At 34.3% G+C, this 27,850-nt stretch overlaps 2 protein-coding genes across 3 annotated transcripts; both read left to right on the top strand.

The window, feature by feature from the left end:
- Positions 1–927: 927 nt before the first annotated feature.
- LOC132063253 (E3 ubiquitin-protein ligase HEL2) lies at positions 928–8,480 on the top strand. 2 transcript variants are annotated; one of them, XM_059455720.1, is made up of 8 exons: positions 928–1,215; positions 2,282–2,584; positions 5,276–5,484; positions 5,577–5,625; positions 5,720–5,809; positions 5,985–6,047; positions 6,226–6,694; positions 6,746–8,480. In XM_059455720.1, the coding sequence occupies exons 1-8, from the start codon at positions 1,048–1,050 to the stop codon at positions 8,038–8,040; spliced, it is 2,646 nt and encodes an 881-aa protein (XP_059311703.1). In that variant the 5' UTR covers positions 928–1,047; the 3' UTR covers positions 8,041–8,480. The 2 variants fall into 2 exon arrangements, with proteins under 2 accessions (XP_059311703.1, XP_059311702.1); XM_059455719.1 differs by having other exon boundaries at positions 929–1,215; positions 6,226–8,480.
- A 4,017-nt stretch (positions 8,481–12,497) lies between these two features.
- LOC132063252 (nucleotide pyrophosphatase/phosphodiesterase-like) lies at positions 12,498–27,797 on the top strand. The gene is made up of 13 exons (XM_059455718.1): positions 12,498–12,864; positions 13,562–13,649; positions 21,857–22,126; positions 22,923–23,031; positions 23,682–23,796; positions 24,212–24,344; positions 24,443–24,630; positions 25,374–25,560; positions 25,654–25,721; positions 26,589–26,685; positions 27,099–27,287; positions 27,394–27,474; positions 27,564–27,797. The coding sequence occupies exons 1-13, from the start codon at positions 12,518–12,520 to the stop codon at positions 27,618–27,620; spliced, it is 1,929 nt and encodes a 642-aa protein (XP_059311701.1). The 5' UTR covers positions 12,498–12,517; the 3' UTR covers positions 27,621–27,797.
- The last annotated feature ends 53 nt before the right edge of the window (positions 27,798–27,850 follow it).

Here is a 27,850-nt window from a genome sequence, read left to right as displayed (position 1 = left end):
AACTGACCAACACTCCGCTCCATACAACATAGTCGGGCTTCCATATTAGCTTATCTGCTAATATTGTTGTGTATCTATTAATATAGAAGATATGTCGTCAAAGATAGCCCAAAAAGCATTAAACCATTAACAAATTTATTTGTCCAATGAAGATAGACCCTGAACATACCAAACAACACGAAGAGTCAAAGTCTGCCCTATCTTCTTTATAAATGGAACTGTGCTTTGTTAGTGTGCACAACAACGATTCACTTGCTTTTTGTACAGTCCCAAAATTTCACCTGAAATATTCCTCCAATAACTGAAGACTTAACAACTGATTTAACTTTAAAGTTTTTGTCAAGTCACCGCAAATATAATTATCTTCTTCCAAATTTAGAGAAAATAAAAGAAAAGATGAAAAGATAGTGAGAAGATTTTTCCATTCTTAAGTAGTTAAGCACCTTAATCACAAAGACAACCTTTATTAACACTAGTATAATTAGAGAAATTGAAAAGCCGTAGGTTACATTCAGAATTGTAAACGGCCAATGCAAGAACGTGTGACTGTTGAGGATTATTATCATAATAGTGGAAGGCCTTTGTTTCCACTTCCCGATAATGAGGTCTTTTTTGAACTTATTACAATATCACATAAATTAAAAAGTAAAAGGGATAAAACTCAAAAAAAGAGAAAAAAAAATATAAATAGCATGCTAGTCCGCAAAAAGCGGAGCGTATATATCATTTCTTTCTAACTTTAACTCAAACCAAAAGCCTCCAAATTCATAATTATTAGAGTATATTTTATAAATAATAAAAGGAAAGAAAGAAAAGCAAAAAGGGTTAAGTTGAGAGTGTTGTTATTTTTTGGAGAGTATTGTTTATTTTGGTCAAATTGTGAAAATTGAAAGACAATAAAAGAACAACCAAAAAAAGCGGTGGATACCTGTTGGAAGAAGAAAGCTTCGGAACCCTAAAAAAGTAGTACACTTTGTATCGGCGCAAGACCATCCGATTCGTGTAGAAAGAAAGAAACCCTTAGATCAGAAATTGTTGTTGTAGGCGATGGATGATAGCTGTGCTGTTTGCGCTGAAACCCTAGAATGGGTTGCCTACGGAGCTTGCGGTCACAAGGACGTTTGCTCTACCTGTGTCGCTCGTCTGCGATTCATCTGCGATGATCGCCGTTGTTGTATTTGCAAGACCGAAGCTAACGTTGTCTTTGTCACCAAGGTTCGATTTCACCTCATATAGTTTGTTTCATGTCTAGGACGGATCTTGTTCGTTATCTCAAAGAATTACTATGTATTTACAGTTTTATTAGTAGTTTGTATAGGCTGTATCTAGATTTTACCTAAGAGTTCCAAATTATATATCTATTGAACTGATTATGTTATATGTATCTAAGTTTTAAGATTGGTGATGTCTAACATATTGGAAAGTTGATAAAGCCATCAAAAGCATATGGAAGATATTCCAGCAAGCAAAGGAAAAATAGATGTTTTGATGGTTTATCAACTCTTTCAAATTTAGATGTTTGTCGTATTTATTCAGCTGCTACAATGTAGCCCCTGTAGATATAGCTGAAAACTTATTGCAGTTTATTAGCTCCCTGGTCTTAGAATAGCTATCACTATTTAAGGAGCTATTGTAACCTTTTTTGTCATCTCAATTGTGCTATCCTTTTGTATCTCCTTGATGCCTTCTATGAAATCTTTACTTCATCAAAAAAAAAAAGAAGAAGAAGATTTTTGTCTTATTTTTATCCATGCTGCCTTGTACTTGGTTTATCTTGGATGTGGGAGCAATATTGAGTTTGCAATCTCAAAAGACTCGATAAGTCTGTCTCTCTTTTTTTTTTTTTTTTTTGAAACTGGTAAATTAGACTTGATAAGTCTGTCTTTTTATAGACCAGTAATTACTGTAGTTTTCTATTTGTGAACTAGGTTGACCAATCGAGATTTACCTAAAAATTTCATGGTGCATTCTATTGAATTGCTCTTGTAGTTTAATTCAAGATTATATTTGCTTAGGTTCAGAAGAATAATATATTTATCTTTTTAGGTTGAGGAGTGATCTCTTTGCACTTTTTTTGGATAATTAGTGATCCTTTTGTGCTTCGTCGCTTAGTCTGCTTATAACTAAGAATATAAACTTCTTGAGATGTTGATCAGCCAAATTTTACGTAGAACCTCAGTATTTCAGTCTACTGAATTGCTGTTCCATTTCGGTTATAAGACTGAAGATCCGTGTTTGTGATTTTCTTTGTTCTGTTATTTTTCCCTTTTCTGTGTTGCAGGCTCTAGGAGATTATACGAGGATGATTAGTGACTTCTCGGTATTGGCATCTGAACCAAAAGAAGGCCGAATTGGTTCTTATTGGTATCATGAGGACACCCAGGCTTTCTTTGATGATTTAGACCACTACAAGATGATCAGGGCAATGTGCAGGCTTTCTTGTAGTGTGTGTGATAAGATGGAGGGGTCGGCTGGTGATGGCATGAAGAGAAGAGCAAGGTTCAGAAATATTGAGCAGTTAAAAGGTCATTTATTCCACCAGCACAAGTTGCTCATGTGCAGTTTATGTTTGGAAGGAAGAAAGGTCATTTTCTGCAATATCTGATTCAGCTTTTATCCGTTGCATTTTTATTTTTTGTTGGTTGATAAAATAGATATTTTGTTTATGTGAGAGGGAATAATCATGCTTACAAGATGCATACACAAAGCAGATAACTCATACATGATTGTCTATTCTCTATGAAAGTGTAACCGGTCATCTTATACTAATTGGACTATCACGCGTTCCAAAAATGTGTAAGAAGAAAAAAGGTTGCACTATTTGCATCGCTACTATATTGACTAAGTTTACCGATCAAAAGAAAACAATGTTGACTAAGTTTATTGTATCATCTAGTAATGTTTCAGAGAATGATCTGCATTTTATAGTAGCATAAATACTTTGAAGGATTAGAGTAACATTCAGCTAATACATAGCCTATGACTCCTAAGTGCAGAGTTCTTGTTGTACAATTGTTCCGTATTTTTTCTATATAAATGCCGAAAGATATACTTCAAATACTCTTCTTATCGGTCTCTTCCTTTTTGAACTTAAACTCTAATGGCTAAGCTCAACACTCTAATGGTAGTACATCACGGATGTGTCATAGATGCATGTCTTGGGTTCAAATTAAATGATGAAGGGCAGACCTATTTTCCACCAAGTTTGAGATTGGAAATATGCAGATTCGTGGTTATAGAAAACAGAGTATATCTTAACACAACCTAGTACACTGCACACTAGAACTGATATGCCACCGGCAGTGAAGTAACAGATAATTGTCGTCTTCTCCTGTGCTATTGCGGTTGGAACACCTTGCGGTTGAGACACCAAAGTTTTTTGATTTTTTTCGTTTCCTGTATTCTATCCTGTTAGGATAGATTGCCATGCTGTTGTGCATGCAAAAAAAGAAATAAAACACGCCCTTCTCTGTCTCTGGGAATATCCCTTTTTCCAGGGGCGATTTTAGGTACTAAAATTGGGGCACGTGAAGACAGGTCTCTCTGTAGAACTAGATATTTTATGTGCATATTTTCCAAAATTAGTATAATACAATCTGCTGCAACCCATACTACAAAAAGGCTAAGTGGTGCACTTGGTTGAAGGTTGAGTTATTTACCTAGAGGACTAGGGATCAAGTCCCACTTAATACATTTTTCCCTTTTTTTTTTTTTTTTTTTTTTTAAAGTGGTGAACCCATGTTCCAGAAATCCTAGATTCGCCTCTGCCTTTTTCGTAGTGCTAACTCTATGCTAAACCTCCAAAACCATTTGCCTGTGACGCTTTATTGAGTACCCTTAAATCTTTAACACCTGACCATCCACATTTGTTTGACGATCACTTTAAACTTTCTAGGTGGTATTTATTTATATTTTTTTGGTCGTGTTTAGCAAAAATCACCTTCACAAATTTTTCCCTGTCTTTTTGCTAGATTATTGGAATAGTGAGTAGATACATGTAATGAGTTGGAGCGGTAGATAAACTGCACTGATCAATATATCCCCCACAAACAAATAAATCTCTTCTACCTCCTAGCAGCACTCTTAATGAACGGATTACGTACCGCACAACCCTAGAAAGAAGGGGCATAGATACAGTGGTATTTACGGGTTAGGCAGAACCTAGTAACTTTGGCTCAAGTGTCTAAAAATTCATTTAATATGTACAAGTATTCTTTCAAAAACCCATTAAACAAGAAGAATCATAGTACAAAGCCCATAAACTAAAAATCCTGACCCGTCTCTGCTAGTCAGCTAAGTCAGCAGTAGTCCTAAATAAGTTATAGTGAGGGAAACCGATCTGATGGTGTTCCACCTTGCCCACCTGATCAATCTTACACTTATTTAGAGTAAGGGAAACCAATCAGGGTTGCACCTGCATATACCTAGGATATCAAAGATGACATACAAAAACTCGTCTGCAGAAGTGAATAGTACTTTTAACCGCCAAGGATGCTATTTAACATCTAGTCTATCTGCTCTGCTTAACTTTTACTTGCTATTTAACATCTAGTCTATCTGCTCTGCTTAACTTTTACTTCGAATTACAATTGCATTGTCTGACAACTGAAACTTACGAGTGCTCTCTCTTAATAAAAAAGGATATGGTCTGCCCTCCCCAAATGGAAGAGGGAAAAAAAGGAGAAAGCACCATTGCCTATATCAATGGGAAGCCCATGTGACTGAGTATCAATACTAATAGAAGATAGTTATTGGTTCCTTTGAGTAACAAGCACTAATTAGTTTCTATGATGCGACTGGGTGGAATAACCATCACATAAGTTGAAGAATTAGTAGAGTTGGATGGTGCATGTAACACGCACACACAAAACTCTCTCTCTCTCTCTCACTCACACACACACACGCACACACACATATGGTATTCAAGGCGCAGATGGAAAATGTTATTCGTGTGAGTTGGAAACCTTTAGGAAGCCTAGAACTAGGTCTCTCTGTGCTGTTAGTTGGTTGTTACTGTGAGTTCCATAAACTGAGATTGATGGCTGAAGCATATGTATTCAAATTTTTTCCTTAAATGAGGATTCGGGGAAGAACATCTTAGCTCTTGCTATTGTGAGTGGTTGGATTGGATTTGATTGCATACTGAAACTGTTTTGCCTAATGGAATTGTGTTCTGAGACATTGCAGATTTTGTATTTCTAGTAATGGTTAGATCAATGCATGCCAATCTTGTTGGGAACATATTGATCTGATTGGTGGCTTCTTTGTCGATCAGGTATTTATCTGTGAGCAGAAACTGTACACAAGGGCACAGCTGAATCAGCATATACACACTGGTGATTCTGAGGTTGATGGTACTGAAAGTGAAAGAGGTGGATTCATGGGTCACCCTCTTTGTGAATTCTGTAGGACCCCATTTTATGGGGATAATGAGCTGTATTCTCATATGTCGACTGAACATTATACTTGTCATATATGCCAGAGGTACGGTTTTATGTGTACAGTACCATGTTATAAGTTGGTTATCATCGACCAGTTAAAGCTCATGGGAGTTCTATCCATTGATTTTCATGCAGGCAGCACCCTGGGCAATACGAATACTACAAGAATTATGATGACCTAGAGGTGGTCTTACTATGCTATATCATCTGAAGCTTTCTGACTTCTTTGAGTGGTGCTTTTGATGCCAATTAAAGATGGTGTTTCTTTTCCATTTCAGATCCACTTCCGCAGTAATCATTTCTTATGTGAAGACGAGAGCTGTCTTGCAAAAAAGTTTGTTGTTTTCCAATCTGAACCCGAGTTGAAGGTTAGGATTTGTTGGCCTGGTGCAGATTATGAATGGCTGCACAAAAAATACATGCATGCTTGCAGATCCGAGTTATTGCTTTCATGTTATTTCATAGTTTTCATGGGGCAGAGGCGTGTAATTTTCTTTTATTAGATTTCATTTGATGGCTTTATTTTCCTGTTTAAATTTTCAGAGGCACAATACTCTTGAGCATGGAGGTCGTATGTCGCGTTCCCAACGCAGTGCTGCCTTGCAGGCAAGTTTCAACTCTCTCCCTAATTGAGTAATTAAACATTCTTCTCCTAAAGGAAGATGTGCTCATGGTGCCTCATTCATTTGCAGTTTCCCGTTGTGTTTATCTGGACATTTCATTCCTCGCACTATATTGGAGTCATGATAGTTACAAAGAATTTCTTCTTCTATTTTTTATACAGATACCGACGAGTTTTCGATATCGACGCAGTAATGAACAGGATAATCGTCGTGGAAGGGCCCGATCATTTAGGCGTGATAACCCTGAGAGTGAACTCTCCATGGCCATTCAAGCCAGTTTAGAGACTGCTAATGCAGATAGAAGACTTCATGATACGTCAAGCAATAGGAGGGTAGCTTCTGATCAAACGGTAACAAATGATGATGATCTCCTTATTCCACCCTTTGAATCTTTGACTACTGATTCCGAGCCAGCTTCAAGATATCTTCAAGCCGTGTCTCAAATTTCCAGAAATTCGCAGCTTCAAGAGTCCTCATTTCCTCCCCTTGCCGTGCCTCCTTCTAATAGTCAACCAAGACCTCAGTCTGATGCTTTACCCCAGAACACTATGGCATCACATCTGCGCCGAAAGCAAAACAAGAATACAAAAAAGCTCCCTAGTTCATCTCCTGCATGGCCAGCAACAACAGGTCACACAACACCAGTAATTGGTCATCAGCCTGCCTGGCCAGCAACAACAGGTCACACACCACCAGTAATTGGTCATCAGCCTGCCTGGCCAGTGATAAATACTGCTTCTGGATCATCATCTAGTTCCAGGCATAGTAAGGCAGCGAAGGACAAACCTTCTGCACCAGTAATTACCCCTCAAGACGCTTGGCCTGCTGTTAATAGCGCTCCTGGATCAGCATCAAGCTCTAGCCAGATTAAGCCGGCAACTGCAGCAGATAGACCTCCATCATCTAGTTATTTAAACTCTGTTGCTGCTCGATCTTCATTAGTGCATGAATCATCTTCTAGCTCAGTTGGTTCATCAAGGAGTTGGGCCCACAGCAATAGAATGAGCCATTCCTTGTCAGCCCCAAATCTTGTTCAGAGCGGGTCTTTTGACTCTTCTACCCCTGATTTCCCTCCAGTCTCTGCTGTGCAGACTCGCAAACTTCCTGCAAGTGGCCAGCAGACATCCACAAATGTGGAAGATGTTCAAACTGCAAATAAATCTTTGGTAGAAAGGATGCGTATCGCTCTAGAATTTGATCAAGACAAATTCACGGCATTTAAGGATATCTCTGCAGAATATCGTCAAGGTTTAATAGATGCTGAGACATACCTGGCATATGTTGAACAGTTTGGCTTGTTGCATCTCGTTCTTGAGTTGGCTAGACTATGCCCTGATGCTGAGAGGCAAAAGACACTAATTGACACCTACAATGCTAATTTAGGAGGCACCGTCCCTATGCAGAATTTTCTAAGTGGTGGCAATCGCTTGAAAGATGGTAAAAGTTCTAAGAAAGGTAAAGGCAAGGCAATAGATGCTGGAAATGGTACTTCAAAGGATAACATGGCAGATAGCATTTTAAGTACTGTGAGGAAATTGCAGTCTAGCCACAAGGTTCCCGAAGATGATGTGGAAGTGTTGTCGAGAGATGGTTATCGGTCTGCTAAAGGTAAATCAAAATCGACCCTGAATGAATCCGAGGAAGAATTAAATTCCCGAGGCAAACCTTTAAAGCTGGATGCCTGTCAGAACGACTTGTCCGCTAGAGATGTATCAAATCACAGTTCAGGGAATAATGATGGGAAAAGCAAGCAGCGGAAGAAAATCTCTAAGTTTTACAGAGTTCGTTTAGGTGATGGATCTGTTGAAACACTTCTAAATCTCAATGGTTCAAACCCTGATCTGGATCCAGATCCAGAGAGAAAGGAGACATCAGATGAACAAAGTAACCCTGAAAGTTTGCCTGTGCGTGGTGTTTGGCGAAATGGAGGAGGTCAAAAGCTTGTAGCTATGACTTCGAAAGGTCCGAAAAAGTGATGCAATAGGAGGTAGAGGACAACTTTTTGGTTTGTAGAGGAAACTTCAGATTATCCTCTCCATTGGACATATTCTTTTGGCATTGATGCTAAGTTGCGGGCATTCTCAGCTGCGGTTTTTGTGAAATGCGTCAAGGATGTAGCAGCTTCTGCATGAACTGACTTTTCCATGCTTTGGCAAGGTCCTAACCCATGGAAGCAAGTATTTATTGTTTTCGGACACAGCAGTTCTGCAATTATAGGCTATGGTGTTTTTGTTTCTTTATTGATAGTTCCTTCCAATTCTGCCTCACAATTTGCTATAGTGGCAGAGGTAGACAACTTTTGAAGATGATCCGTGTAAGGTGATTTTTTCCGTTAAAAAACTGTATATTGATATACTAAATACAATGATAAAGTGGCTCTGCTGTTCAGGCTCCAGTGCCATTTTACTTTTTGCTATCTTTGCTCCCCGAGGAATCTGAATTGTCGAGTATTCAAATAGTCAATCCTAATTTATTTAGGAATCAACCATAGTTATTTTGTTCCCCGAGATTATTGTCCTGCTTAGTGTCCGTCTTTGCTTAATCAGGCTCAAGTATACTAGCTTAGCTTTACTGCAAAGAATTGTTCGGCCATGCATCTAAATATTGTTGAAGTATTAATGGGTCCAGCAATAAATCTTCAACCGAAAGAAACAATTAGTCAAAGCATAGTAAATATTGATTGGAGACAGCTCATGCCATAGTACAACACGAAGACACATCCACAAGGAAAACGAATTTGGTGGTTCCGTTAACAAGACACAATTCATGCCATCTAGCATGGAAAAATATTCTTTATGGAAGACGGAGTACTATAATACAGTGTTAGAATTTTACCTAATTAATGTAATATTATACCCCCAAATCAATGCGATTAATGGGTAATGCGAAGGTGTTGGAACTCCTTGACTATAAGAAAAACGAAAAGGAGCAAAAAATGTCGCCGACTCTTGAAAATTGATCAAAAATGCTCTCTGTTTGATTCTTTTAATCCAAATATGTCCTTAAATTATTAGAAATATAACAAAGTTACTCTCGTTGTTAGCAAACTTGCCCAGTTATGTCCCTATACCGCTGACGAACCCCCAGGTTTCATGTGCCTCTATTAAAACTCATTTCTTTGCTGAGATAGACTCCACGTTGGGAAAAAGACTATCTCGTCACTTATTTCTTATATATTGTGTTTTGTCCTTCATTGAAAAATGTATCTTTCTTATTTTTGAGCTTTCTTCTCCATAAGAAGGCAAAGTATATATACGTGACCTAATTGTTACTCATAATAAAGTAAGAATTTTTTTTCTAGAAAATGCGGATTCAAATCTCAACGGAAAAAAAACCTGATTTTCTTTCCATCTATTTGTCTAATTTTTGAAAGATAGAATTCCTCAATATCTGTACGAATAAAAGGTAGCATGTACTCATGAAATAGTTGAACTGTGTGCAATCGGTTGTTTATGAAAAGTTTAAGAGAAAATATCATTGTTTTCCCATGACTGTACCATAGTACAATGTTTGACTTTTACCTAATTAATGTAATATTATAACCCCATAAATGCGATCAATAGCTAATGCGAAGCTGATAGATCAACTCCTTGAATTTTTATTCTTTCAAATTTTGTGTTCAATCAACTATCGTCATATAAATAAAATGGAGCAAAAATATTTATAAAGAAAGGCGTCAGCGCTCATTATATCCATATAATTTGCAATAAACATAAAAAAATATTAATAAGTAGTATCTTAGTCTAGATATAAATTTTAAGGTTGTCTTCGGGTCTTACTAACTTTAAAATAGTTTTTGGCATTTGAAGATCGGAGAAAGCTTTCAACTAATTTGAGTTATACTGTTGGTGTACTTTCTATCAACTTCAACTTCATTCACAAAATTAATTAAGTCCACGTACGCTAGAGAAAAGTGACTTAACAAAATGAAACGTTCACGTACATTCCATTGTCGTTAGCTGTTCCTTGTTAATTTAGTTTTGGAAAGGAAAAACAAAACAAACTACATATTTCTTAACTATATTGCTTCCCTCCTAAAAGAAGAAGTCAAAAAGGGACACAAAATTGCAATTTTAGTTATTATCAGCCGAAAGGGAATAAGAACTATCCTCAGCATAACCAACAAGTTATGCCAATACAATCTACTTATGTAATATCGCCCATAATCACTTATGATTATTCAGAAAAACTCTTATCCCCTAAGTAACTCCAAGAAAATAATCTTTCAATAGCTTCCGTATTTAAATTATCATTTATGTCGATTGCTTAACTTGACTTTACTTCGACGCATTGGCCTTTCCCTATATCTTAATTTATCGGAAGAGTCAGTGGTTATCTTGCATTCAAGATGAAGGCTGACTTTTTTCAGATTGATCTAAATTGATTCTATGATTGAATAGCAAAAATGTTACTACTTAGTACTTAGTAGTAGAAACTCGAAGAGACAAGAGGGGACTAGTGCTTTAAAAAAAATAATGAAACGCAAAAGAAATCGTAAAGATGCCTAAAAATAGGACGGTGGAAAATAATAAAATCCAGAATTTTCTAGCATTTCTGTTAGAAATATCTGCAATTCTTATTTTATAAAATAATGCCCTGTTTAATAATCTATGCAAAAGTTCGCAACTTCATCTCTTTTTAAGCATTTCAATATTATACTCAATTAAACATATTTGCCTAACTCTTATTATTGATTAAACTTCTAAATTAGGTCGACAATCAGTACAAGATTATTCTATGAAGTGGATTTAGATCATATTGCAACAAAATTCGGAATATTCAAGGTAGGCCTAAATTTATCCCTCTTGATTTGACACCTGCATAGCTCCAAGTTGACAAACCGGAATACATAAATGAATAAATAAAGTTTTCTACCCTTAAATTCTATTTTTGTCCATTCATATTTCCCCCGATGTTAACTCAGTGTTCATATTGGTATCTCCGGCCTCTACCGACAAGGTTTAGTTTATAAGTACTTAAAAATTAATAAAGTCAGAATCTGATTAAAGATGAAGGAATACTTACCACTTTGATATTAGATCTTCACCATTTAGGTACTTCATAATTGAGTGTTTCCCTTAACTGATCTTTAGTCATTTTATCTTGTTTAATTTTTGAAGTTGATATTATTAGTGACACTTGCTAGCTTACTCTTATTAATATTACGATTAATATCTGAAATATAAAGAACCTAAAAAGACCTCGTCTTATTCAACAAATTTAAAATGAAATATTACAACCGAAACATGTCATAAAAAATAAGGAAAATAATTAACATGATACTTTATCCTTTTTCTCATTTCATACGGGATTTTACACTTTTGGTTCCATAAGATTATTTAATTGATCATTAACCCAATTTAATTGTTTTCATTTCACTAGTCTTAAAATATTTTTCTCCGTAATAGATTTATTCCTATTAACATCATCTTGAAAATATTTACAGTACTTAATTAAACAATCAAACAGGAGATAATCCAACCAATTTTTTTTTAAAGATCATAAACTTTAATGTTGTCATGCAGCTAATAAAGAATTTTAATTATTGATACAAATGAAATATATTACTATTATCTGATTTTACTGAATGCCCAGTACTATTTAGTTAAGTACTTAGACTCCAAAATAAAAAATATCAAGGTCAAATATATATCATCAATACATATTTGTAAATTATCAGTCAAAGCAAATCTAGTATAGTTGCACTGAAACACCAAAGGAATATTCAAGTTTCACATCTTGCTTTCACACGTATGTAGGCCTGATATCTGATGTAAACGAATTCTAGTTTGACAAAAGTTTATAATATACGTTAACAACGTTTTTTCTGCACGATCAGTATAATTTAATTTGATAAAACAAATTGTTTTTATACTTTCAGGCGACTATGTATATATATCAGACTTGCTATGAAAAATAACTTATTATGATATGTCATGAACATATATCTGTTTGGCCAAGATTTCAAATCTGATTTTTTAAAAAATATTTTTTATCAAATGTGCTTCTCCGAAAAAGTACTTTTAAAGATTAACAATTTGTATTTGACTAATCAGTTTGAAAAAAACCTTTACAATATTAGAACAACATTTGTATTTAGCCCAAATTTTAAAATTATTTTTGGAGAAAAACTACTTTTTTTTTAACTTTTGAAAAGCGCTTCTTTTGCTGCTCAAAAACAAGTACTTCATTTATTTCCTAAAAGTAGCCAAACACCCAACTCTCTTTAAAATAAGCATTTTTTAAAAATTCAAAAAAAAAATACTTTTGGCTTCCTATATATAAACTTGACCAAACATAGCATTAAACTTCTCGTATAAAAAAATTATACTACTATATCACTATCAGTATGCTACAAAACTTTAAACAAAAAGGAAAACTTTTTAGAAAAATCCCAACATGACACTTGACACCTATAAATATCCATCCTTTTCATTTAATAAGCTCCCATCAATGTTCTCTGCCATGGCTTTTTCCTCCAATTTTTTAAATTTTTTATTATCAATTCTCTTGGTGTTCTTCACCTCTCATTCTTCTTCTTCTTCTTATCCAAATTATTCTTTATCAAACATAGTTGTGAATTCAACAACTGAATTTATTAACCATACTGCAATATCCGAATTTCGGATACTGAACCGAAGAGTTCTATCCAAATGCCCCGACCCAAACCCATATCTCAGTATAAGTACAGCCTCAAATTCAAGCCTTTCTGATGAAGCCTTTGTTACTGTTCATGTTTCTGGAATTATGGTTCCTTCAAAAGGAGACTGGGTTGGCATGATCTCACCTTCTTATGCTGAGTAAGTTCATAAAACCTTTTAAGTTTTATAAGATCATCTAGAAAATATATACTGAGAGTATAAATATTTTTTAAGTTATATACATCGGCAGTCTAAATTTTTTCTAATCAGATTACTAATTAGTAAATGACACGATGATAAATATTTGTATACTTCCAGTGCATAAATTTTAAACTAATAAACGAAAACGAGACAATATTCTCACGATTTAAATGAATAAATAAAATTCCTTGTTGCTATATTAATTCAATAGGATGTCTTCTTTTATCTTTTTGTAGAATAAATGTAGATTATTTTGCTATTGAAACAATCTCCCTTTGTCCTCTTTATATATGATTTTTTCAAAGATGTCTTTATAGTGAAACTGAATTTGAATATTTGAGGATCATAACTTTTTTTGTTCCTTTATTGGTGGGTCATAATTAAACCTTTATCTGCAAATTAGAAATATCAATTTATGAATACATGGTGGAGAAAAGACAGCTTTTTCATAAAGTATACTAAACCAAGTCGTCCACTTTTGAGGGAGAGAAAGTATACTAGTATTTATTTCCAATATAAAAAGAAAGAAGAACATAGGGAGCATGTGAAAAATGGTAGAACAAACTAGGAACTAAATAAAATTCTTTCCTTTTTTCCCTTTAAATATAGTTAGATATTTATTGACTTTGGGTTGTTGTTATATCCCATGTTTCAGCGCATCAAGTTGCCCCTTTAATGCCATACAATATCAACAGACTGGTGATCTCACTGAACTCCCACTCCTTTGCCATTATCCTGTTAAGGTAAGTTTGTTATCATCTAAATTCCAAATATAATATAAAAGTTATTGTACTTCAGCGACTATTTGACCAAAGAAATACTAACTCTCAAGCTAATAAAGAAAGTGTTCAACATAACAGAAAACTACAAGGTCATTGTGCTGTCTCTCTCTCTGTATATTTTTATACAAATACACGCAAGTGTACGCTTGTGTCTATGTGTGTGCGCACAAGTAACTTGGTACGTCAGATATATTCCAACAAAAAATGTTCCTCAACAGTTAATAAACTCAAGTTGTCCCTCATTCGAATAATAAGAAATCATTATTGAAAAAGTATATTAAGAGAATAAGAAACTAGAAAAAATGATGATCAGAGAAAAGAGATTAAAAAAAAAAAATGTGATGAAAGTAAATAGTAGTAATATTTAATAATTGTGGGAGCTAGTAGTATTTAATAAAAGTGATTGTACTTCAGCGATTATTTAAACAAAATAAATAGTAACTCTCAAGGTTCAAGATAACAGAAAAGTAAACCAGGGTGTGCTTTCTCTATAGATAGAGTTTTAAGTATATGCCCCAACAATATAAATAATATTTATACAATCAATTGTATAAATTGTAAATAATTTAATTAATACTTCGCATTGATTGATAATCTAAAGCAATGCCTGCTAGCTATAACAAATTAAATTATATAGTAACAATAGTATATATAACTTAAATATTACTACTCTAATAAGACTTGAGAAAAGATGAGAGGTAAGAGATGAAAGAAAGTGGAGTTTCTGATAAAGATGTGGGAATATGCCTATAAGTTATGGAGTATCAGTAGTAGTATTAAATAATAGTGGGAAGAGACCACGCCCATTTCTCCGCCAAAAGCGTACCATATTGAAATAAGTCACGCAATACTGCCTCCTTAACCAACCTTTATTCTAACTTCATTCACATTACCATGTTCTAAAATAAATAAATCACATCACTAGGTAGACCCCACCTTTCATTTTCCATCAATATGGAAGCTTCTAACTGTTTCCATCTTTCAACATTTAACACTTGTGCCGATTTTCTTTGGCACCGCCTTATTATATATTATCATCTTCAAATTGCACAATGTTTTCATGATTGATTTGGCGGACCTACGATTATTTGTGCAGAATGAATGTTTTTAGATTTGTGATTCATGCAACATTACGTTATCATGATCTCATCCGTTTGACAATATGTATGTCATAGATAAATATCTACTGCTCGTAATAATTAAGATTTAAGAATATAAGTACGTTAATAGACCAAATAATTTGTTTTATATAGCACTGTAATACCACTTATTCTTACTTGATTTGTTCAGTACATACACAATGTGTAGTATATAGTAGCATACGAAGTTGGAACTATATTGTTCTTGTAATAAACATAGATTAATTATGTTGAATCTTGTGCTATAATCATACCAATAGCTTGTTCAATTTTCATCCTAGGTTGTGAATATAAACTTTAAACTTATAAAAATCGTCTATTTAATCTTTTATATATATATATATATATATATATATATATATATATATATATATATAAGCTAAAACTCTATACACTAAATCATTTACTATATAAGAAATGACACACTGGTGAATATATATATCTGATCTACTTGAAACTTCATTAAAATTGAATGAATTTTTCATAATAAATAGCACATATATTTAAACACATGATTAATAACTACTACTTTCATATAATTTTATATTTATATGACAGTGTTTGACCGAGACGCGACATTTAAAGGAAAAAAAATCATTTGACATGTGGGAAAAGTGCTTTAAGACTTTTAAGTAATTGCGGTTTGAAACCTGCCAATTGCCATGATAGTTTTATATAACGATTAGTATATTATAGAAATATTTATCGTTACGAAAAAATGAAAAAACTAAAGTTAAAAAGTTTCAAATATAAAAAAGTCTCATTTTATTAAACAAATTAAAACAACAAAAAAATTATATAAATAAAAAGAGCACTTACGCAAGGTAAAATTAAGATTTGATTCAGGTATGTTTTGTGAACTAAAAAAAAATCCTTGAGATATACCCCAATGTGACACTAAGTATTCTCTCTTAAATTCCCTTTTAGTATCTGGCTCAAATATTTGTTTAATAAAATTAAATTTTACAATTTTTCTGGTCAAAAAAGTCACTCTTGACTAGATGTGTCATGTATATTACTCATTAATTGCAGTTTGCAAAAGAAGTTGGGCACTGATAGACCAGTAGCCCTTAGACGTCTATGGTATAAAGCATAGCTAGGCCAATTCCTAAATACACATTACCTTAAAAAAAAAAAAAAGTTAGCTTTGTCATATCTACATTTAAGATCTGGCATTTTCCAATTATCTAATTGAAAAGACCTTTAACACACCTACATGTTGAAATATGTAAAATATTTAGCTTCCTTTGGAGTAATAGCAAAGTTAGCTAAACCATGAGCAACTTGGTTAGCTTTCTCATAACAGTGCTACATAACAACGTTTCTTTGGTCTAACATGTGGACCGTATCTTCAATAGCCATCTTCAGCCTAACACTTGTTGCACAATTCAATGATCCAAAAACATGTCCACATTAATCTTGGAAATCTGTGTAGCCTTGTTGTATGCAAATTCTGCGATTTGTTACACTAATATGAACGTATGCTCATAAATTTATATTAAATTTTGTAAATTGTAAAATTTTAGGAGGAGTGTTTGTTTTTAAAGTATTTAAAATGAATAAATTCATGTAGCTTAGTACCTTGCACCCGATAATAGGTGAATCCGCGACTTAAGTAGTACAAAAAATAAAAAGTTGAACCAAACTAGTACAAAAAAAAAAAGAACATAAGTAGTATTCACGCACGAAATTCGTGCGTGAAAGGACCAAACCTGCAAAAACACGCTTTTTGGCCTTTCACGCACGAATTTTGTGCGTGAATGGGGTGACAAAAAAAAAAAAAATATTGGTAACACGCACTAATTTTGTGCGTTAATGTTTTTTTTTTTTTTTTTTTTTTTTTTTTTTTTGCGTTACCATTCCAATCACGTTTTTTTCCATACTTTGGGCAAAGATTAGTCATGTTTTAAAATCCCAAAATATCAATATTTTATATAAAACTTAATTTTTTTTTGCGTACAATAATGTCGGCTCATTACATCAAGTCCACCTAAATGTTTGGATCGTCGTTTTAGGGGTTCTAAAGTGCCCAGTAAGTTTTGAAACTTGTAATATTTATAGGGTTTTGATTTAAGTGTTTTAATAATAATTCATCCAATACGAGAGGTTTATACTAATTAAAAAATAATTCATTTCATTTAATTACAATACTAATTCAAAGCAATACAATAATAAATTACAATAACAATACAATCTTCAAGTTCTAGAGGCTCTATTACTTCGAGACGTGCTTGTACTACCATGGCCTTGTTGCCCACACGAACGCTTGTCATGGCCATATTGCTTGCATATAGAGCACTTGCGAGAGTAAGTTCTTTCACTAACATCCATTTGATTGGGTCTACGACTCCGTGAGTTAATGCCCAATTTTCTAATGTAATCCTTGTTAGCAACCATCGAAAACGGCTCGTTTGGCCAATAAGCTTCATTACCAAGTGGGTGGAATTGGCCGGAATATGCTCTAAGGTAACTTTGGACCTTGTATTCCCCCGCCACATAATTTGTTACCGTTTTCTCATTCTCTCGAAGCACTTGACGACATGAGAACACGGCATGTGGTACGTTTGCCACTTACCACAAGTGCATGTTCTTGTTGCCTCATAAACGGTATGCACGTTTCCACCCTTACCGTTATAATAACCCGTCCTAACTTCATACACATGTTGAATTGGGTCATACTCGGTCATTTGGTGACGCTCACATTTTTGTCTATAATGCTCCATAGTTTTGAAGGGCTTTGGCATCCATGTCCCGCCGTCGGCTAATATCGCTACGCTGCCTTGTCCTAACAACAAATCGCTCCACCACCTCGCTTGAAAGTCATTCTCACCATTGCGGTGACGGTAGTCCTCGAGCGATTTCGGCAAGCCATTGAAAGACTCGAGCTGTTTGTTGTGAGCATGCCCCATCTTTTTCCTCCATCGGCATGAAGCGTCCATTTTTCAACATCGAGCTTCATCAACCAAACGTATGCGGGTTCACTCACCGACCTGATCAGATCCATTTTTGCGACCCATTTTTAGTTGTTGATGCTCCATCGCACCCCATCAATTTGTTTAGAGTGCCATTATGAAACGTTGATTGCAAATTAGCCTTCAAGTGCCTTAAACAATAGCGATGGTAAGCAAAGGGAGGTCGCCACCCGGTAAATTATCCATATTGTGCAATATGCCTTTATGACGATCGAGACGGACGCGTATGCCGGTACGATCCTTAATAACATGAGTTTTCAAATGGGTCAAAAAGATCCCCCATGTGTCGTTGCTCTCGTTAGCGGCAATTGCGAAAGCAAGAGGAAATATTGACCCATTGGCATCCATTCCTATTGCAATTAGTAGCTTGATGTCGTAGGCACCATATACATGCGTACCGTCTATGGATATCACTTTGGTCGGCGGTGAGCAAAACCATCGATGCATGGTTTGAATGTCCAAAATACGAAGTTGAAGATCTTACCCTCTATAAGTCGCCACTCTACAACGATACCCGGATTAAAATGTTGTAGAGCGCCATATACCTTGGCGACGATCGAAAAGAAGTATGCCAATTTCCAAAGACCATCTCAAAAGCGCGTCTACGCCCGAGAAATCCCTTTCTGTTGCTTATAGTTTTACTATATACGGCTTGAACGTTTCGTATACAATCTTTAATGGGGAACCTGCACAAGTTAAAACAAACCATATTTAGTAATAATCTTTCAATTGATATAAGACATATAATGTACTAGGTAGGATAAGTTACCTTGGCGTTTCGGCAATGTCTTTAAGTAACACTTGAGCAATCATGTTTGTATCTAAATTATAATGATACGCTCGATTTTCTTCCATATCACAAGTGTGTCTTTCGCGGAATTTTGTGATAGCCCACATACCATCAGGCTTAACAATTCCCCGAAGCAACCACTCACGGCCTTGATACCGTCGTCTACAAACTAGCCTCTATATCTTTGAGGTTGGTGATCAACCTTAAACTCTCTCATGTCCTTAAAACAATAAATTTTGACGGCCCGTTGCAAAGCTTTTTTGGATGCGAACAACATTCCCTTTGCAAGGTAGCATCGATCTTTGTTGAGATCCTTAGGTTCAATCCGGTTTTTAGCGACTATCATAATCTTCTCTTGTGAAGACAAATGCATCATCACGACCTGTGGCTATCAAGATAAGGGATATTGTTAGAATGCCACTGAATTGGGCTTTCAGAAGTTGGGTTTTCAGCCATCGGTGGTGGTACGTGGTGGTGCATTGGTTCTTGTTGGTTTTGGCTTTGAGGAATATTGTTGGTCATACCAACTTGAACATCATCATCGTCTTCATCATCGGTTACCTCTGCATTATTAGCTATTTCATCGTCATCACTTGATGATGACTCATAATAATTAGGAAAATCTTCATTATTAAGTGCATTCATCCTCCTACATGAAAAGTAACATATTTTAAATACCAACATCATACATATATATATAGATAATTTAATATGAAGGTGATGAACTTACTGTTGTTCATAAGCAACTGTGTCATGGTGTGGAGAATGATCAACTCCACCGAATGAGAGGATTGACCAACATCCATATTTGGTACCACTGTTGAGTTTTGAGAATAGTTCCTATAAAGATTTGAAAACTGGTTATTTACCAATTCATACAACAAACACATGCTACTACATATAATAATAATATAAAAAACCATATTTACCAATTTGCATTGTGAGCGTGATTAAATTGCTGGCTTAGATTTTCCAGCGGCACTTGACCACTCAAAATGTCTCCATAAGAACTAAAGTCCCCATAAGTGTTACCATGAATAGGCTGGACTTGAGGGACTTGTTCCCGAGGTATCTTTTCAACATACATCTCAAGAACATTAATGAATACTAAATCACGATATTCTTCCGGCGATCCCAAATAATCACTCAAAGATTCATCATCGTTGATATTGTGCATGCCATAACGCACTACACCGTTTGATATTGTTTGTGGATATCTGCCAGTTATTGAGATTCCAAACTCAGTGGGTGTAGTTTTCATTCTTTCGTGCAAGTAACTGACTAGTGTTTCATAACTTAAAGTTGTTGGAAATTTAACATGGGCTTTTGGTTTGATACTATAACGAATGGAGTAATTGTCCTCGACGATATCTCCATCCCAAAATAGTGAAACCTTAACACGCGAAGCATTTTGAGACATTTTTTGAATGAAGTTTGATTTTTTTTATGACTTGTAAGACTTAGGCCTATGCAATTGATGAGTTTTTCACTCGCCAACATTCAAGTTAAATAAATTCTGAAATTGTCACGGGTAACGTATTGTCAAATCAATACTTATAGTGCGCATTAAATTGGTGCGCAATACAAAAACGCGCAAATAATGCGAACGTATTGTCAAATCAAGCCTTTATGTGTCATAGATTCCCGAAATTGTCATGCGTGGTGTGTTGTCAAATCAATACTTATAGTGCGCATTAAATTGGTGCGCAATACAAAACGCGCAAATAATGCGACAACGTATTGTCAAATCAAGCCTTTATGTGTCATAGATTCACGAAATTGTCATGCGTGGTGTGTTGTCAAATCAATACTTATAGTGCGCATTAAATTGGTGCGCAATACAAAATGCGCAAATAAACCCTAAAATATTGTCAAATCAAGCGTTAAAGTGGTAAAACGGTTTTGCCAATACTTTCAATACAAAACGCGAATTTGTGCGTGAAAGGGGCAAACCGATTTACCCTTTCACGCACAAAAAGCTTTACCCTTTCACGCGTGAAAGTGTAAAATACGACTTAAACCCTAAAATTTGTGCGTGAAAGTGGGGGAAAAAAAAATTTTTACACTTTCACGCACGCACGCGTGAAAGGGTGGCCCTTTCACGCACAGAATTTGTGCGTGAAAGGGACAAAACTGTTTTACCTTTTCACGCACAAAACTGTGCATGTAATGAGCCGACATTATTGTACGCAAAAAAAAAAATTAAGTTTTATATAAAATATTGATATTTTGGGATTTTAAAACATGACTAATCTTTGCCCAAAGTATGGAAAAAAACGTGATTGGAATAGAGCCTCTAGAACTTGAAGATTGTATTGTTATTGTAATTTATTATTGTATTGCTTTGAATTAGTATTGTAATTAAATGAAATGAATTATTTTTTAATTAGTATAAACCTCTCGTATTGGATGAATTATTATTAAAACACTTAAATCAAAACCCTATAAATATTACAAGTTTCAAAACTTACTTCGGGGCACTTTAGAACCCCTAAAACGACGATCCAAACATTTAGGTGGACTTGATGTAATGAGCCGATATTATTGTACGCAAAAAAAAAAATTAAGTTTTATATAAAATATTGATATTTTGGGATTTTAAAACATGACTAATCTTTGCCCAAAGTATGGAAAAAAACGTGATTGGAATGGTAACGCAAAAAAAAAAAAAAAAAAAAAAAAAAAGAAGAAGCCTCAACATTAACGCACAAAATTAGTGCGTGATACCAATATTCTCTTTTTTTTTTTTGTCACCCCATTCACGCACAACATTCGTGCGTGAAAGGCCAAAAGCTGTGTTTTGCGGTTTGGTCCTTTCACGCACGAATTTCGTGCGTGAATACTACTTATGTTCTTTTTTTTTTTTGTACTAGTTTGGTTCAACTTTTTATTTTTTGTACTACTTAAGTCTCGGGTTCTCCACATTAATCTTGGAAATCTGTGTAGCCTTGTTGTATGCAAATTCTGCGATTTGTTACACTAATATGAACGTATGCTCATAAATTTATATTAAATTTTGTAAATTGTAAAATTTTAGGAGGAGTGTTTGTTTTTAAAGTATTTAAAATGAATAAATTCATGTAGCTTAGTACCTTGCACCCGATAATAGGTAGTACAATGTATTTATAGGATGGGCCAACGGGGCTAAATGAAGCAAGCAAGAGTTGACTAATTTAGTTTTTTTCTTTAATTTGTTTGTTTCCTTCCTTTAAAAAAAGAAGAAGATGATATAGGTTATTATTAGTTTATTAATTAATATGAGTGCAGGCACAATATTTGAGCAAAGATCCGGGTTATCTAAGTTGCAAGAAGAAAGAGTGCAAGAAACACGTGCATGGACGTTGTGCAGTGAGAACATGTAGTGCCACACTCTCATTTCATGTGGTTAATTTTAGGACAGATATTGAGTTTGTGCTGTTTGCTGGTGGATTTGGGACTCCATGCATCCTCAAAAGATCAAACAGTACACTGAGCTTCACTAATCCTAAACAGCCTTTATATGGCCATCTCTCTAGCATCGACTCCACTGCAACTTCTGTAAGTACTACTCCCATTTTTGTGACTCTGTTTCCTTTTTAATCTGTTCTAAAACGGTTGACCTCTTTATAAATTTGAAAATAATTTAAATTGAACTTGTTATTTTACCTTTAATGACAATCTTTTTTAAGCCATATAAATATTACTATGACATATTTAAAATCACACGTTTCAAAAGTCTTATATATATCCACACAAATAGATGATTTCTTTTTAAATTTGGAAACATTTTAAGTTAAACGTTCTATTTTATCCTTAAGGACAAGCTTTTATAGCCGCACAAACCTTATGGAATATTTGGGATTGCAAGTTTCAAAGTATTATACTAACACACAAATATTATGGCATGTTTAAAGTCAAAAAATTTAAAAGTCTTCATTTGTCTTTAAAATTATGTGCTCAGTCAAATTAAATAGGTTCACATAAATTGAAACGAATTATATGAAAATATATGAGAAGAAGAAATCATATAAAGAAGAGAAACCTCATTTGTAAATGATATATATTCCCTATCTTCGCTTTTACTTATCCTTTGCACATTCTTTAAAAAAATAATTGATATGAGAATTTTACTACAATACACATATTAATTTATGTTTAGTCTTAGGTAATGATTTGGGGAATACCGAATAAGTAATTAATGATAAGAGTAAAATATGAAGAAAAAAATCTTTTGATATACTAAAAGTGACAAGTAAAAGTGAAAATATATTTTTAGTACGGTAGGCATCTAACGAGGGAGTACTTTATTGGAGCAAGCATTAATTGTTTTTTCCTTATCTTTGGTCAAATTTAGATGAAAGTAAGATGGGTTAGTGGGGATAAAGCACCTCAACAACTGCAGTATGGAAAAGGAAAATCTGTAACATCAAAAGTTTCAACGTTTACCCAAAAAGACATGTGCAGTAAGTTTCTTATTTCAGTCCCTATATACTTTCGTTTTTTTTTTTTTAATCTGACTTGACCTCACTTGTAATTAGTGGCTGAATAAAACCACCCTAATGATATTTTTGGTCATTTTAGTGAAACTTAAGCTTAGAACTAACCCTTGTGATGAGTGATTGACAACTAAATAGTTACACGAATAAGATAATTTTATCACCCCGTACAACTTAGAGGCAAAATCAGCGTTTTGGCACCGGGTTCTTTACAACTAAGTGCTTTGGACATGGAGAACCCACTAAAATTACAATAAATATCATATTTGAAGCCATAATTTTAAAAACAAAATAAGTTTAAAGCTAAGAACATTATAAGTATCAAATCCATCAAGCCAATTTTTTTTATCCAACTTCTAAAGCTACTTATATACTCTATGTCTTGTGGGTATTGGTTTTCTCTAGCACCTCATGATATCAAGCATCAAAATTATGGCCTTCCATCATCATTCATTACGTTTTGGTACTATCTTCATTCTTTAAGAGGGACATCGAGTAGAATAAAACGCAGCATTAACATAGTATGGCTCAATGACCAATGTTAAAATATTTATGCCCTATTTGGCCTCTATTGTTGGAGTTTAAATTGATAATTTTTCATTTTGGTAAATCCTAAGGTTCTTTCTTAAAGAGTCCAGCCAAGGACTTTGGGTGGCATGACCCTGGCTTTGTTCATTCAGCAGTAATGACAGGCCTTATTCCTTCAAGCGCAAACTCCTACAGATATGGAAGGTACCATATATAATTCCATATGCTATGATTATTCGTTTTTATTTTTACTTAATTATGCTTCAACACGGGGCTCTTGCATATATTTTACTCCTAAAATCATCATTTCTTTATCATAGGTGATATATAGTAAGACTTGAAACTAGAACCTCTTTCTACTCTAATACCACATATATTAAATTGCGTGATTACTCAGACTCTCCTAAAATGTCGTCGGGTGCGTGTCCGATCCTTCGAAAGTAGTGTATTTTTGGAGGATCCGACACGGGTGCGGCAACACTTTTGAAGAGTCCGAGTAACTTAGGCGTGACCACCTCATTTATTTATTCTAGAAACTTATGTTATTAAAGAAAGGTCCATTTTCAATTTTTTCACTTAATGATGTAACTACAATTTTTCCCTGGCTCAACCACTATAGTGATTCAACTGGTTGGAGTGGAAAAATAAGCTTCAAAACACCACCAGCTGGAGGATCAAATGAGGTTCGATTTTTGGCATATGGAGATATGGGAAAGGCTCCTCGAGATCCTTCTGCCGAACATTATATTCAGGTAATTAATTAATGTCCAATAGAAATATTTAGTAGTTAATTAATTCATTAGCACTTCATCAATTTTATTCGAATTAATTATTGTGCATATATATATAGCCAGGATCATTGTCAGTGGTAAAGGCTATGGCTGATGAAGTATCTGCTGGAAATGTAGATTCTGTATTTCACATAGGTGACATAAGTTATGCCACTGGATTTCTTGTAGAATGGGACTACTTTCTTCATCTAATCACTCCAGTGGCTGCTCATGTTTCTTACATGACTGCTATTGGGAATCATGAAAGGTATTTTAAATTTCTACTTATTGAACTCTAGCATACTGGAGTTAGTTTCACGTATGAATATGATCACCAAATATAATAGTAAAGTCGGAATTATCTTTAAAATTAAACATGTGATCACTAATGCTAGTATAACACTTTTATAAATGGAAGAGGATTGCCCCAAATCTAAATAGAAGACATCTTATAATACCCTTTATCAGCACGGAAAACTTAACGATTAATCTGTGATCTAGGCTAAAATTAAAAAGAAAATTAAAAAGTTTTTTTATATATAAAAGCATCGTTCTTTTTGGAGTATACTCAAAAAGATATGAGCGTCGTATAAAATATATTGGATGGAGCATTCCCAATAGAAATTAAGAACCGAGGGGGGTGGGGGGGGGGGGGGGGAAGGGAGCTAGGTGTTAGCAAAGGGTTGAATTGAATCTCACTCGCCAAAAATTATACTGCAAAAATAGGAAAAAAAATAACTTATTAATTATATTAAATTGTTGAAATCCTGTCGACACATCACACAAGGGAAGATTTTAGTGTAGTGGCAGAGGGGATTCAAAAGTTATTTTAGGTCACAAATTTAAATCATAGGTGTGATAATATTCTTGTATTTTCTTGAAATAAATCTTTTCTTGTGACGAATAAGAAACCATCTCAAGATGTTGACATGTTCATAAATTTTAGAAATGAAAGTTTAGGGGGACAATTGAACAATTTTCTTATCTTTTTGTGTTCAAAAAAACATTCAGGGATTATATAGGAACAGGATCAGTGTATGTAACACCAGATTCAGGTGGAGAATGTGGTGTGCCTTATGAAACTTATTTTCAAATGCCAACACCAGCTAAAGATAAGCCATGGTACTCAATTGAACAGGGAAGTGTTCACTTCACTGTTATTTCAACTGAGCATAATTGGTCTCTCAACTCAGAGCAGGTATAATTCAACATACACTTTAGCTTTTTCTTACTTGTTAATTTCCATTTATTTGCAATTTCTAATTTCTTGTGAAATAATGATTTCTAACAGTATGAATGGATGAAGAAAGACATGGCTTCAGTTAATCGAATAAAAACTCCTTGGTTAATTTTTACTGGGTAAGTAAATATACAGTCTCCTACTATCCTTTTACTAATATTACTATTTAGTTCAAGGTCAACATACAGTTTTCTATTTACTAAATCAAAGTGCTCATAAGATGTAACATGTTTGTTATGCAACAACTAATACGCATCAATTCCTAGCATGAGATCGACTATATAAATTCCCACTCTCTCCACATTGCACAATTCAAACTCATCCAGTTCAATATTGTTCCCTATATAAAAAGACAAAAGAAATGAATGCTTTAGAGGATATTTTCTATTGGCATATAAATCTCTGACTTGATTAAAAGACTTATAGAAAAATATTGGACCTACATTAAACATGCACATGTAGAGCTTAATCCTAGCCAATTGGAAACACATAGATCTTTTTCTTCTATTGTGCGTGACTTTTCGCTAACATGTTTGGTTTTATCCTAGTATTTTCTCCATCCTGATTGATTAATCAAACCCAATTCGACCTATATATTAAGAATAAAACATTTGAATATACTGTTATATTCGGTGAGATTTATTTAAAGGTGAAATAGTTGATATAACTAGGGGTATATTTGACCCTTTTCCGAAATATAAATAGAGGTTAGATAGGGGACTAAAGTGTAGCAAATTCAAACATAAGGGATGACCTTGCCTCCAAAATTAAAGATGAGGATCATTTGGTCTTAGCGCCCGTTTGGATGGGCTTATGGATTTTGACTTATAAGCCAAAGGCCATAAGTTATGACCAAACTGACAAGATGTCACAACAAATTTAAAATAGTATAAGATAATTACATATTTGTCTTGCCCTTCCTTTTAGAAAGATTGACAGTTAAAATAAATTAAGTTGCTAATAAATCATATGTTGTTTCTTCATAGGCATCGACCCATGTATTCTTCCATCAATGGGGGGATTCTTAAAAGTGTTGATGATGATTTTGTCAAAGCTGTTGAGCCATTACTTCTGGCAAACAAGGTAAGCATCTTACTTGATAAGGATTTAAGTTATATATACATGATTGGGTCAGTTAATCAGATAACGAGTAAATCGGGAAAAAAATACGTGTATAGTTCTTTCAGCTGGAATACTCGAATTAATTCTTCCACTTCTATTAAGAGACTCGCTTCAGCATATCATCTCGCTCGATTTACAAAAACAAAAAAAGCCGTAGTTTTTTGTTATCCATCTCTGTATCACAAACAAATAATTGATCAGTATCCTTAGTATTAGTTGAACAAAAAATAATGGCTTTTGTGCAACATCAAAAGGGTCATGCAGTGGGGTTGTTTGGGTTATTACAAAGTCAAGCAGTGTAATTTAATCTGTGATAGTAAAGTTATTAGTTTTATCAGGTCACCTATTAATGTGTTGGTCGAAAAATGTGTCAGGTTGATCTAGCATTGTGGGGACATGTTCATAATTATGAGAGGACTTGTGCAGTCTACCAGAAGGAATGTAAAGCATTACCTACTAATGGTGCAAGTGGAATTGACACTTACAATAGTACCAATTATAGTGCTCCAGTTCATGCAGTTATTGGAATGGCTGGCTTTAGCTTGGACCAGTTCCCTTCACAGGTAAGAATAAAGTAACTCAACTTTATTTTCGGTAAATCTGTGATATTAAAGTTATAAAATTATTTTTTATTATGTTAAAGTAACTGAACTTTATTCATATACACAGGCTGAAAAGTGGAGTTTGGTAAGAATAGCTGAATTTGGATATGTGCGAGTTCATGCAACAAGGAATTCGTTGACAATTGAAGTAAGTGTTACAAACATGAATTTGTACATTTTTTTGTAACGCATATTCATGTCTTAGAATTTTCTAAATTTTTCTTTTCCATTTTGCAGTATGTGAATGCAAATACCAGAAAGTTAGAAGACAGTTTTCAAATCACCAGAAGCTGAGCACATAAAAGATGAAAAGAGAAACTATACACTAGCACAGCAAAACTGTGTTATACAAAGTATAGGGAAAGTTTATATAAATTCATAGTGAAATACATGCAAAAGGTTTTTATTCTGTTATACCAGCAACAATGTCTCAAATAGTTTGATTTTAGCAAAGATGTTTCTTTGTTGACTTTCACTGTCTTAATTTTTTTTCTTTTTTCCAATTCTCTAGAACCATTCAAACT

Source organism: Lycium ferocissimum, chromosome 7 (genome assembly GCF_029784015.1).
Source record: "Lycium ferocissimum isolate CSIRO_LF1 chromosome 7, AGI_CSIRO_Lferr_CH_V1, whole genome shotgun sequence".
NCBI classification, from domain to species: Eukaryota; Viridiplantae; Streptophyta; class Magnoliopsida; order Solanales; family Solanaceae; genus Lycium; species Lycium ferocissimum.
Note: the sequence above shows the minus strand (reverse complement) of the source record. Positions and strands in the feature narration are given on the sequence as shown.